This window comes from Nelusetta ayraudi, unplaced genomic scaffold, assembly GCF_046127955.1.
Source record: "Nelusetta ayraudi isolate G7.1 ecotype Tasmania unplaced genomic scaffold, CSIRO-AGI_Nayr_v1 ptg000004l, whole genome shotgun sequence".
Lineage (NCBI taxonomy): Eukaryota > Metazoa > Chordata > Actinopteri > Tetraodontiformes > Monacanthidae > Nelusetta > Nelusetta ayraudi.
This window is the reverse complement of record NW_027466054.1, coordinates 9,178,880-9,192,278: the sequence shown is the minus strand read 5'-3', so window position 1 is coordinate 9,192,278 and position 13,399 is coordinate 9,178,880. Positions and strand designations below refer to the sequence as shown.

The 13,399-nt window shown below is 45.2% G+C and overlaps 1 protein-coding gene across 2 annotated transcripts in view; it reads left to right on the top strand.

The window, feature by feature from the left end:
* The first annotated feature begins 1,210 nt into the window (after positions 1–1,210).
* Positions 1,211–13,399, top strand: part of nr3c2 (nuclear receptor subfamily 3, group C, member 2) — a 77,696-nt gene continuing 65,507 nt past the window's right edge. Inside the window, exons 1-3 of one of the 2 annotated variants that reach the window (XM_076033066.1) lie at positions 1,211–1,766; positions 3,926–3,993; positions 4,478–6,286. In XM_076033066.1, the coding sequence (XP_075889181.1) occupies positions 3,977–3,993; positions 4,478–6,286 (1,826 nt within the window). In that variant the 5' untranslated portion in view covers positions 1,211–1,766; positions 3,926–3,976. The remainder of the gene's footprint in view (positions 1,767–3,925; positions 3,994–4,477; positions 6,287–13,399) is intronic. The other variant, XM_076033067.1, reaches the window with a different exon arrangement.

The following is a 13,399-nucleotide window of genomic DNA, read 5'->3' as shown; positions in this document are numbered from 1 at the left end:
ACAGTATTTACATAGTTTTGGACATTTTGACATTGCCAATCACAAGGTCAAAATGCATCTTACTTCTGCAGGAATGCAGTTAATATACATACTTGATGCATATTTTCTAACTAAAGACTCTGGGCATTTATGCTCTTATCAAATGTGTGACCTGCTCTCGGGGTGGTAGTGGTATAGTGGTTGTCGGTTCAATTCTAACCCAGGCCTTTTTTCTGTGCTGTTTGCATGTTCTCCCGGTCTGCGTGCATTCTCCCCAGGTTCTCTGTCTTCCTCCCAAAGTCCAAAAACATGCACCCCAAAACCCCAGTTTGTCTGTAGTTGTAAATGTGGCTGTTACTGGTTGAACTGGTCAAACTCTGCATCACTCTGTGATAAACAGGCCCCTTGTCCAGTGTGTAACATCAACTTCATCCCATATCAGCAGCCTCCTGCGACTCTTGATGCAGGATAGAAAACAGATTAGACCATCTCCCTTCCTTAAACGTATGAATAGTAAATGTTGGAAAAGACAATAGATTCAAGTATGAAAAATAATTATAAGCAGAGTGTGAATTTATACATTACAAATGTTATTTATTATATACATTATATTACATATTACACATTCTATATGTGTCCTTTGGAAAAGAGGAAGGCAACGTCAGGGAGTTCATATCACCCATCTTTATATGCAACAGAAGTAGTGCTCCACCTAGTGGAGGCAGACTCGCTCGGGTTAAGAGGGCAGCAGCAGCAGCCTGACTTGAATCAGTGTGTGTGTGTGTGTGTGTGTGTGTGTGTGTGTGTGTGTGTGTGTGTGTGTGTGTGGTTAATCTCGCAACTTTGCCGTCCCTCGCCATGTGCAGAGTGCAGGACTGTGCAGGAACAAAACCTTTCTCCCCTTTTTTTTAAATTTAGGAGAGAGGATAAAAAAGTAGTAGAAGAAGAAGAGGTAGAATCGAAAATAACCGGCAGCCAGCAGATGTTATTATTAAAAAAAAAAAAAAAAAAAGAGGGAAGGGAAGAAAAAAAAGTCAGCCTGCATGAGAGTGTTGGGAAGGAGTTTGGTTCGAAAGAGCGGCGCACTGAGAGCGGTGCCCTATTTCCAGGCGGCTCTGTCTACCTGCGCCCGGCCCCGCCCCTCCTCCTCTTCCTCCTGCTGCTCCTCCTCCTCTCCCTCCTCCCCCTCCCACTGCTGCCGCCGCCGCCGCCGCCGCCGCCGCTTGCTCGGAGTTTGTTGCACTCGTTGCGGTAGGAGGGTCCATGTGACGTCGCTCTGACTTCAAGTCAAGAACCGACTCCTTTGGTTTTGTTTCTGAATCGCCTTCCTCTCTCGCGTGTAATATATTTTTTCATGCCGCTCCAAGCAGTGGTAGGAGGGGATCGTGCAAAAAAACAGCAACCATTATAATAACAGCAGTAATAATAATTTGCGGCCATAATGTGAGACCATCCGCCGCTGCCGTCCGTCCGTCCGTCCGCGCCGCTGTTTAGCCGCCGCCGTTCCGTCCTGCCGGGAGCCGCTCGCGCTCGCTCGCTCGCTCGCTCGCTCTCGCCGCCGAGGATTAACTGAGCGGTAATACGCAGCAGACTTCGAGCTGTCAAAGTGTCGCGGAGAGTAGATGGGACGCGCCGGCTGACATTTATTGACTTTGCCTCGCGTGTCTCTGCCTTTATTTTTTATTTTTCCCCCACCTTCCTCCGCGGGTTTTTCTCCCTCGCCCTCTGGATTATCGCTGCCCAGCAACAACACGGCCACCTGACAACTCCGAATGTCGTAATTAAAGGTAAGGAAGGACACGGCTGCGCTCCGCGCGTCACTGTGCGCTTTCCCTCCAACACAACGTCTTTCCCCTATGTCTTTTTTTTTGTTGTTGTTGTTAAATGTCCACCTTGTGCTTCCTACTGAGTGCTGAGGATGAGACGCACACTCGGGATCCCAGCACTCGCATCCCTGCTTCCCTCCGCTCTGTTCTACTGCGGGAGAGAAATGTCAGAACTTTCAGTCGGGACCGCTACGTCTCGCAGAAGTTTATCCCGGCTGCGCACACAAAATGACCCGGTGCGCATGATTCTCCCCCCCCCCCCAATTTAAATTCGCTTGCAAGCAGTTGTTGTATTTTCTGCACGCACCTGTCAAAAATAATCATTTTAAATGCGCAGGAATATCGGAGTGATGCAAAATTTATTCTGAGATTATGACTCAAAAGTGCCAGATTTGGCGCGTAAGCAAACACAAGGCAAGTTTTTACCCAGGAAAAGAGATATTCGTGCGATATTCACAGTGACTGGAGGGCTGTTTAGTGCCACTTTATGGCGTTGGAAAGGGAAAACAGAGCCGCCTTTTTTTCTCTAAAGGTGGGAGTCATTGCGCGGCCGACAGGAGGGAGACTTATCAAGATGACACTTGTGTCGCTGTGCATGGTAACGTTTGCGGAAACGCGCGCATGTCGCACGTTTTTCCCTTTATTGCAGTCTTGGCGGGCCACCTCGTTAACTTTGACACAAATCTTGGCTGATCCACAGATAGGTGGTGCACATTATTTATTTATTTATTTTTAAAAGTGCCCCGCAGCATGCAAATGAAGATGTCGCCCGAAGCTGCTCCTTCTAATGGCACTCTGTCTGTATCAGGTGTCTCACTAGGCTCGCGACAACTTTTTATTTTATTTATCTCTCCGTCGCTTCTTCGTGCACATGACAAGGCTGCCCATGGACTCCAGAGCAACATTTCAAGTTGTGTCGCAGCAATGTTGTGGCTGGAAGGGCAATAACTATTGAGTGACAGCTCTCGGGGCCAATCCGTGAGTGACCTCGCTGAGCTGGCGGCCGTTTGAGTGAGCCGTCCAATAGGAAGACACAGGAGGCGGGGTTCTTATAAGAGGGGAGGGGGAAATAAAATGCCCAGCCTACGTCACGCAGCGACTCTTTAACCCCTGCAAGGCAGTTTAACTCAACTTATCAAACTGTGCATCACTGTCGCAGGCCGAAGTACCGTGCGAGAGGAAATACTGTACAAACACGCCTTGTTAACGCAGCCCCCGTGTTTTCACTTGTTATTCGCTGGGAGAGAGTCGTTATGTTCAGCATCAGAAGAAAAAAAGAAAATAAATTATTCAGGGTTCTTCACACGGCCTCCTTTTCCCCTTTGTCCTTCCCTTCTCTTTGCCTCATTAGGTTTTTATTCACTGGAGCAGAATTTACAGCTCTGGCCTCCTTTCACCACCATATTTTATACTGTACATTTCAGATCCACTCGCGGCACAAATCTCCAAGTATAAAATTTAGTGGAGGTGAATGTCCTTCAAAGGAAACTTTGGCTGGCCTGTTTGCTGCAATGTAGGGGGAAAGAAAGACCTATTGTCAGCACCAGTGTTGGAAAGTGTCAGTTTGCTTCAGTGCCATGAAAATCTGTTTTAGATTTGATTAAAAAAAATCGTAAGCCTTGCTCAGAGATTGGTGTCGGTCTAAAGCTTTACGCTTTGATTTAAATTGTACAGAAAGTAAACCACCCTGCACTATTGCAGTATGGATTCAGCCTAATGTACAGCCTTTACACTCATCAGTGCTTAAATTTAGGAACAGTTGCAGAGGGTACGTTGCAAAAATATTTCTGAGCAATTTCAATATTGGCATGTGTTTTTTTTTTCTCAACACACAACCATGAAGATAAAAGAATAGAGCATGCTTGCTGTTAATGTCAGTGCTGCCTTGGCTATTGAACACATATTTATCTTAATTTGCACTGGCTGTGAAAGGAAGCCTTGATAGCCAGATTCACATTCTTCAAATATATAGTGAAACAAAAATGCATAAGGTTTGGGGAGAAAGCAAAAACGAAAAAAGCAACCCCCCCCCCCCCAAAAAAAAAAAAACAACAAAAAAAAAACAAAAAACAAAATCCCAACCCTATTGGAGGATGTACAGTTTTATTTATATTTTTCAGACAAAGCAGTCCCAGATGCCCTGCTTCTAGTTGTCTGGTCATTGTGAAGACATGCGTCACTGCTCCAGGTGTGTTGCAGCTGCAGCCTCTGTCTCTTTTTGCTGCATTTGTTCCACCGTGTATTCTCTACGGCTGAAAATCCAAGTCAGCCCCGACGCCCTCAGATGCATTTCCCTCCCAAAACCATGCTTGGCTCTCGTGTTCTAGGATAAAATTTTCTTTTTTAAAGTGCAAAAACTGGATTAAAAAGCAAAACAGAACCAAGCCCATAATTCTTCTTTCACATTGTCAAATGTAGTGTCTAAGGACTGCATATTTCTACACAACACATTTTTGTCAGAGTCAAACTCTGGCATTTTACTGCGAACGTGGGGCACACGGAATGATTGTGTTTATGTGAACCTTGCATAGAAATCCATGTTCAGCGTGCCAAAATTCTGTCTCAATGCTTTTGCCACATTTTTTAAAAATCTAACCTGTTCCTTGTGTGCAGCTGGACTGCCATGAATGCCACAAGGATTTTCTCATTGTTTTCATTTGCTCACTTTACAGGCAAATCAATGAGCCAGCAATGGAGACCAAAAGATACCAAAGTTTCTTTGATGGAAGTGACACGGAGAACAGATGGTCGCAGGTCCCCAGCACAATGGAGCACTGCTGCAGTACCGAGGATTCGAGTCTGACCGGCAGCGAGATCATGATGGACATTGTTAGCGCTAGCTGCTCTGCCGGAAGCACCGTCGCCGACTGCAAAGACAACAGCTCGAAAAAGCAGGAACAGCCGATGCTTCGACTTGGCCAAAACCAGCCGTTTCTTCTCCCGCACTTCAACAACTCTCTCCACGGTCATAAGCAGGAAATGGACTCCAAGGAGCTTTCCAAGACCGTCGCTGAGTCTATGGGCCTGTACATGAACGCTGCCAGGGAGGCAGACTTTGCCTTCAGCCAGCACGGGGGCAGCGCCAGCCCTGGGAAGATGTATCCATTGTGTGGGCGCTCAGTGGAGGAGACCCAGAGCGGCTCGGCAAAGAGCTCCCAGGTAAAGCCGTTTGGCTTTCACCAGTCCGCCGCCACTCCCAGGGAATGTGCAGCCACTACCCCGGTAAGCTCAGCTTCCATGCTGTCCACGTCAGTGTCCTGCAGCCCCCAGACCTGCAGCTCCATCTCCAGTCCAGGGGGCAGCAACAACATGGTGTCGTCCACCACTAGTCCTCCCTCGTGTTTTGGACCCGGTGGCTCGTCGGCCAGCAGTCCTGCCGGCCAGACGACCTGCGCGGCGACCCTGGCCAACATCAAGCGCAGGAATTCAGCCACGTGTAGCCCCGTAGAGTCCAGCACGGTGGGCTCGCCGCCGCTCACCAGCCCGCTCAACGTCATGAGGTCCCCCATGTCAAGCCCACACAGCTTGGGAAGCGTGAGGTCACCACCGTCCTGCAGCACCACCTGCAACATACGGTCATCAGTCTCCAGCCCGACAGGTGGCAACTGCACCAGCACTGCCGCCAACTGCAGCGCTGTCAGGCCCTCCATCTCCAGCCCAGCCATAGGAGGCACAATGGCATCCAGCAGCCCACAGAACCCCTCCTTGGCCGGGTTCCCCATGTCCAGTCCGGCCGGAGGACTTGGTTTGGTGCAGAACGACACCAACAGTCCGGAAGCGGCCGGCCTGACCGCGGATTTCAAGAACTTTGAATTCCCCAAAGTGGAGGTGGTTGATGGGGAGGTGTTCAACGTGGGCCTGGACCCGATGGGTATGGTCAAGTACATCAAGAACGAGCCAGGGACAGACCTCAGGAGCATGTGCTTGGAGAGTTCCAAATGTAACACGAGTAGCACACCTTTCATCGCACAGATTAAGAGTGAGCCAAACAAACACGAGGGATGTATGAGCCAGCAGCCCTACAACGAGCAGTCGCCGTCCCTCGGCCTCTTCTCTCCCACAGAGACCACGTACTTGTCCCTGAGGAATAACATCGACGAGTACAGTCTCTCTGGTATCTTGGGGACCCCCGTCTCTATGAATGGGAACTATGAGTCAGATGTGTTCTCCAACAGCGTGCTGTCGAAGGGGGTTAAACAGGAGTCCATTGATGGCAGCTATTACCAAGAGAATAACTGCATGCCCACGTCGGCCATTGTTGGAGTTAATTCCGGCGGACATTCATTCCATTACCAGATTGGAGCGCAAGGAACGATGTCTTTCACGCGGCACGATGTGAGAGACCAGTCCAACTCTTTGTTGAATCTAATTTCACCTGTAACGGCGTTAATGGAGTCGTGGAAAACTCGTCCGGCCATGTCACAGGGGTCTCTGGCAGCCAGAGGTGAAGGCTACCCCGGTCAGAACTGCATCACCGACAGGTAAGGTTCACGAGACCATCTCTGTGTTGTCATAGCGTCATCTTTAGCCCACCTGGAATAGATATTTGTCCTTGTCTGAATCACCATAAATCGGATTTAGCTCTGCGGCGAGATTATGTTGTCATATTATTTTACAGTATATTTCACATAACACTGGGTCTCCTGGTAAGATGAGATTTCTGAAGGCTCAGGGTTTTTTTTTTTTTGTTACAGTGAGACTCATTTTTTTCATTTGGGATTTGGGGCGTTTCCTTTGAATAGTGCAAAAATAATAACATCGGCAGGGCTTGGGAAAGGCAGCGGGATGCTGGCTGTGTGTGCGTTTGTGTTTGCGTGTGTTTGTGTGTGTGTGTGTGTTGGGGGGAGTAACAGGAACTAAACGGGATCCAGGTCATTGTTACCAGGACCATGTGATTACAACATTATCTTTGAGCACGCCACCTTGTTTTTGACTGTAACACGGAGGCAAAGTTTACCTCTTAATCAGGGGATTTGTGTTTGTGTGCAGCAGCAGAATTTATCGGCCTGTTATCAAGAGTTCCGACGAAGACCTTGAGTAATGCAAATATCAGTTTTTTTATGGGCCCCTGGCCATTGTCAACGTCGTAAATTATGAATGATTGATCGCATGCTTTTGTTGCCAAACTGATGAAATAAACAGTTGCTTTTGAAAGGGTGGGGGCTGCAACAAAACAAACACGCCGAAGGAAAAAATCCATAATAGCCGCCCATCTGGCAAAGTGCAACTTTGACACAGTTGTTTAGCTTCCACCCTATTCCAGTGTCCCAGTTGCATGCGCAGCTGAAGGAAGTGAATACTCACCAACACTATTAATAACAGCGACTATCAAAGCCACCGTGAAGACCGAGAAACATACGGTGGGATTGTTGTGAAAACGCCAGAAGGTTCCGTCAGTGTAGCAGTGAAAGGTGCTGGTGAAAGGTTTGTCCACCTGAGGTGCGATGGTGCTATGGTTTTATGTACATGCTAATTAAATTAAATGCTTGCCGGAGAACCTGCAGCCGGGCTGTATATACTGAGGGGGATGTTATTAATCCCGTCTCTATAGGCTGTCGCAGCACAGCACAAGCTAAAGTCGTAAATAACTTCCTGTTTACTTTGCATAGCGACAACAGCGAAGCGCCTGAGAGGCACGATATCCGACTTGGTGCAGGGCCGTCCACTGTGACAACCAGCCACACGGTTGTCGGCTGTGGGCAGTGATGTTGCACAGAGTAACAAGATGGAGATGTATTAGTTTAAAGGTTTTCCTGATTCAATTGGTGAGAGGAAAAAAATAACTTTTAGCCATTTTACCCTTGTTTCGTCTCATTTTCCCACTTGGATGTCGACTGTGTGATAAAACTCATGAACTTTATTGCATTTTTAAAAAAAATGCAACTTCATTTGTCTCATCTGTAAATACGAGACACACCCCACAATTAAGGAACTATACACAAAGCATGGAATGTAGAGGGGACATGTTGCAACAAAGGCCTAAAAATACCCTCAAGCATTTGTAGAGAGGAAAAAAAACACTTAATAAAAACAGAATAGGAAGTGATGAGGAAAAAAGAAAACTGTGGATAAAGTCATAATATTTTGAATAACTCTTTCAACACAGCCATTTAAATTGTGTCACAAATATCCAATTGGTTCCCGTTTTCCTGTCGAGGCTTATAACAAGTTTTCAAACACTGTAAACGAAAAACAACAAAAAACATGTAATATGTGTCATCTACACGTCATATATTTGTACTTCCTCTCGCAAAAACGTCCGCAACAAACGCGTCGCCAGTGTTTTTCCTGTCGTCGTGCCTCAGATTACGGCGCCGTCTCCTCGGTTGATGTGTTTGTTCGGCTCCGTGCGTACTGTACGCCGGCGTCTGGAGAGCAGATACTCCATCTGTGTGTGCGCCCGCGCGCTCGTGTGCCATAACGAGCCTCGCAGCGCCGGGGAGACTGATACGGCCCCCGTTACCTTGGAGGCGACCCATATGGCAGGAGGCAAAGTGATGCTGACGGGATCACTGCCACCTTGGTCCTAATGAGATCCAGCTTAGGCCTAATGTCAGACAGGATGACAGTAAGAGGTGGGCCACATTGCAGCCAGCCAGACAGCCAGCGAGAAAGACACATATAAGACATATATGTGCAAAAAAATAAAAAGCACGAGTGCGCAGCCGGCGCATGTGCACATCCCACACATGCATATGGAAAAAAGTATGTAAAGGTCTTTCTTTCTTTTTTGTTTTATTTTATTATTTTTTATTTTTTTGTTTGCTTTTGCGTCTCCCCTTACACCAGTGGTTCTGTATTGATTGCCAGCTATACTTAGACACAAACATAGGTTTATCGTATTTTGCCTGAAGTCACAGAGTGCGCCGCAAATCTGCGGTTGCTCCCGCTCTCTGGACCGTATGCAGTGGCAGCGCGGCCCAATATTTCATAGGGTGAAAGTGTTACATAACCATTAAAAAGCACAACTAAAAACTCTTTGATCCGCCGGAGCCTTGAATGACCGAGTGAAATCCCTGAGCTGTTTTTTTTCCACCCCGCACTTTGGTTTTGTCTGTAAATGGATTTAATTTAAAAAAAAAAAAAAAAAGGCTGCTGTCAGGGAAAAAAATATTTAATTTCACAAATGAATTGGAGAAAATAGATGGGGGGGGGGGGGGGACACTTTTTCAGTGTAGATAAACAAGACTATGACTGGTGTCAACATTTTCAATGTTTTATTTTTCTCAGCAGCAAGAGAGTGTGATTTCTGGGCTCGAGATTAGCTGCACTATAGTTTCAAAGTTGCATCAGCTTTAAATAAAACCTATAAATGCACATTTAGCGCACTGGATTATGTCTGCTCCCTTCCCAAATCTCTAAATCTCTTTTCACTCTATTAGGGACATTTTTGTGCTGGTTATCACTTTAAAGTCTCAGCAAATAGAATTACTCTAAAACTTGTCATCCCTTTGACCCAGTAATTTCATAATCTGACAAATGGCAAAGCCTCAAAGTGAATGCAGAAATCTGAGTGTCTTTTTTTATTTTTAATGAATCTAAGCTCTTATCAAAAATGTGTAGGCAAATGTTAAGAGAAGTGGAACCTGACCGCAGGCTGACATTAAACTTGCATCAGGCCTGCACCCAGTTGCTGTGGTCTGTCCATCACATGGACGTTCCAGATTTGCGCCGCTAGAATGCTTCACCCTCGACTCTGGCCAACTCTCAATGTTCTGTAGAGGGATGAAAAGGCATACTCCTGAGAGCGCGCTAATAAGGATTTAATTGTATGTTCCTCCACTAAATTAATGGATGGAAATGATTTGATTAATGCAGACACTGTTGGATACTAATATCCAATTAAATCCTCACACTAGGCATGCACAGGGACTCCCAGTGCATTGTGGGTTCTCTGACTATAAAGCAGACGGTGGCTTGTTTCGCGTGGAGGACGCTAACGGTAAAGATGTTGTGGAATGGCGGACAGCTCATCATGAATGCGAGTGTATTTATTACGCGTGTTCTCCTGTTTCCCTACAGAGGAATCGTGCCAAGTGACGCGAACGAACAAATTTATTCATCTTAATACAAAGGAAATGGTTTTATGTTTTATCTCTTTTGAATGCAACGTGACATCACGGGAGCTGCATCCTGCAGTTAAACTTCTTCAAATTAATGCAACATAGATGAAGGAAATGTTTTAAAGATTTATCGACATCCTGACCCTGGAAGTTTTTCCTTAACATGGTGCTTCCCAAGTGCACTTTCAGTCAAACCTGTGCTGAAATGGTTAAATAATGTTTGTAATTGCCTTGACCTCGTGTGCATTTACGACATGTTCGAAGAAAAAGTGAAGACATCGTGACCTTTAGATTAACAGTGTGATCTCAAGAACCTCGGCAGAGAGATGTACACTTATTATTGCTTCTGCAAAAGAATTTGCGTGAAATCAGTTTGTCCGCTAAATGAACACATGTGATTTTCAGAAATGCTGTATTGTATATTGTGAGCACAGCCTCTTTAACGCTGAGCCAGATGAACTACATTTGTTTGCTTATAGTGGAAATTATTCCTGACTTGAATGTAGAAAGAATTTTATATGTGGTAGTCTTATTGCACTTTTTTTTTGCAAGGGAAATGTCACTTCCTCTTTATATATTTAGTTTATGTTTATCAATGAACATTTTGTCATTAACTTAGACTGTGTGGTGGTTTGACAAGATGCTGGGTGAAAATGTTGTGTTTTTCAGTCTAGTTGAATCCCCCTGAGATCATTTCATTCAAGAATGTGGGGCTGATCAAACAGACATATACAGTAATAGAAGGTAGCTGCATAGCTTAAGTGTGAATCACTTCACATTTAAACATCCACTCAATTTGTACCGCCTGGAGACAGCTGTGAAGCTCTTTGGCCATTTTGCCGCTTTAACCCATTTCGTAAGTTGTTGAACTAACTGCATTCGTTTAATATGCATATTGAAAATATATATATATATATGTTCAGTTTTAGGCCTTAATGCGGGAATAATGTTTCCGAGGAAAACATTAGGAGAAAGAAACTGGCACAACCGAACCAGAGACATTTTCCAACCATAGCTGGTCTGAGGTGACCAACTAAAGTCAACTGTTGCTGCTTATCAGGACTTTTTTTTTTGAATCTGGATTTATGGTTATAAAGATCAGTATTGTTGAGATTCTGTCTGTTGACAGAAGCTGAAGTGAAAGAAATGTTTCTTTACTTTGTTACAAACATCGTCAAAGTGGCCTCACTCTGTTCTTGTATTTGTACAATTCGCCCACAGGGACTAATAAAGAGTTCTTCTTCTTCATCTGATTAAAGTTTGAAAGGAAATTCACATGTGCGTAGGCTGGGTCCAGGGACGTGGTTAAATTCCTACCACAAATTATTGAGCTAAAAATTTGTTTGACTTGATTTTCATAGGAAATCATACAAATAAGTATCACATCCCTTCTCTTGAAGTCATTAAACTATTACTTTTCACAAACTGAGACTCATCCTTGGCTGCAAGCGTCGATTGTGATCTGTTTTAAGAATATTTTCACATTTCCGATTACATTTTTTTGATTCTCTTACTTTAGCCAGTTTGAATATTAACTTAACCATCATCCATTCCACTTTTGTCAGAAACCTCCTTGAAATGCTTTAAGTGGATATCTTTAAATGTGTTAGAATTGTCTATTATGACATATTGGGAAACTTTACATTAGACCTGGTAAATAGAGGTCTTGCAACCCTACATAAATCTGATTGTTTGTGATTCAGTTATCGCGATAATGCTTTTGCTAAAAAAAAAAAATAAGAAAAGAAAAAAGAAAATTGAACTATCCTGGAGATTCAATCTCAATGTGCAACAGTTGTTATCTTGTTCTGTGCAGCAATCAGGACCTCGGTGAAAGCTGGTTTTGTATTCCAACTTTATGAATAGCTGTTGTTTACCTTGTGCCGCTGCAGTGTGGGAGTTAAGAAGAGGATATAATCTTTAAAGAAGTGACGTGATGCTGTGTGACTCTGTGATTGGACGCTTTTGTTGCCTGTTGAGGAAAGAAGCCAGGTTAAAAGTCTCTACTCTTCCTCTCCCACGCAGAGCCACACACACACACACACACATGCACACACACACACACACACACACACACACACACACACACACACACACACACACACAATCTAGGCCGGCCTTGACACCCCAATGAAAGTGTGGTTACTGCTGGCCAGAGCTTCTGGGATTTGAATGCGTGTCTTGTCCTCATTTGAACTTTTCCCTGAAACACAGCGACAGAGGGACAGATTTCCGTTCGGCCAGTCCTGTGTTACCTACCGCTGACAATCCCTTCTGTTGTCGAGCTCCTGACCCAACTGCACCAACGTGCCAGAAATGAAACAATGTATAGTCCACGCTGTTGTTTATAGCAGTAAACAGGCACCGTCTCACTGCACTTCGCAGGGTTGTGACGCTTCGGATAAATAAAATTCAACCGGTAGCTGCACTGAGGCTCGCCAAAAAGTTCTCTCTTCAGAGAGCATTTTGTGTCGGGTTTACAAGACTGAGGGGCAGATCCTCAAAGAAGGGCGTACAGCGGTAAAATGCGGCGAATTTTGATGCGGGTATCCACAAAGGTTTTTGCGCTAATGACATGCAGGCGCAAACACGCCCACAAATGCGGCATCTGAAACAGGTGCGAATGTTGCGAGAGCAGTTTGCGCCAAAGGTTGTTTTCATTACGATGCTTCCTCCGTCTACCAAGACTGCTGCCATAATGGAAAGAAAGTCAAGACGCAAGACGCGTTAGTCACCAACACCTGAGTACCATTTGTATTTTTCATAGCCTATCTAAAATATTGGCATATATACTGTAGTCTATGCCGGTCTATATATAAGATTTGGGGAGCCATATATATATTTCAGGCTTTTCAGAGAGGAAAGTTTCACTCAGAAGCCAGAAACACTTTGACAGACAGAAGCTGCGCCTGGTTTTGGCTTGCGGTGTTTGCGTCTGTCAAACTGCGCGCGGACACGAGCGCAAACTCTTTCTGGATCTGCCGCTGTTTGAATGAGGCATATTTGCATAGAAGGGGGTGTCATTTTGCGCGTAATGACTCATTTAAATACATTCAAATGAGTCTGGCGCAACCCTGCCCCTACCTGCGCCTCGGCGCATTTTCCACCGATTTTCACCTTTGTGTCCTCCCTGTGGATCGAATCACCGTTTTTAGCGAAATTTACACGGATTTTCTGGCCCAAAAGACGGGCCATCGCTTTGTGGATCTGGCCCTGGGAGTCTAATCAAAGAGAGAAAAGTAATCTCCAATAATAGAGACTTTTATCCTTGGAACTCTTATCCAGATGCGATTTTTCTATGTTATCCGACTCATCCATTCAGTAAAGGGCCCGTTGAAAGCCTTTGTAATGGGGTGGCAAGACTTGGAATGGGAGTGGACCAATTGGACCACATCCACTGAGGTGTTTAATTGACCTCTTGTCAATGCCTGTTGGAACCAAAGTGGAAGCATGTTGTCCACAAAAAAACAACAACCCTCTGATGTCATTATTTGTTCTTTCCAATGGGAAACAACCATCAGTGCTGATAAA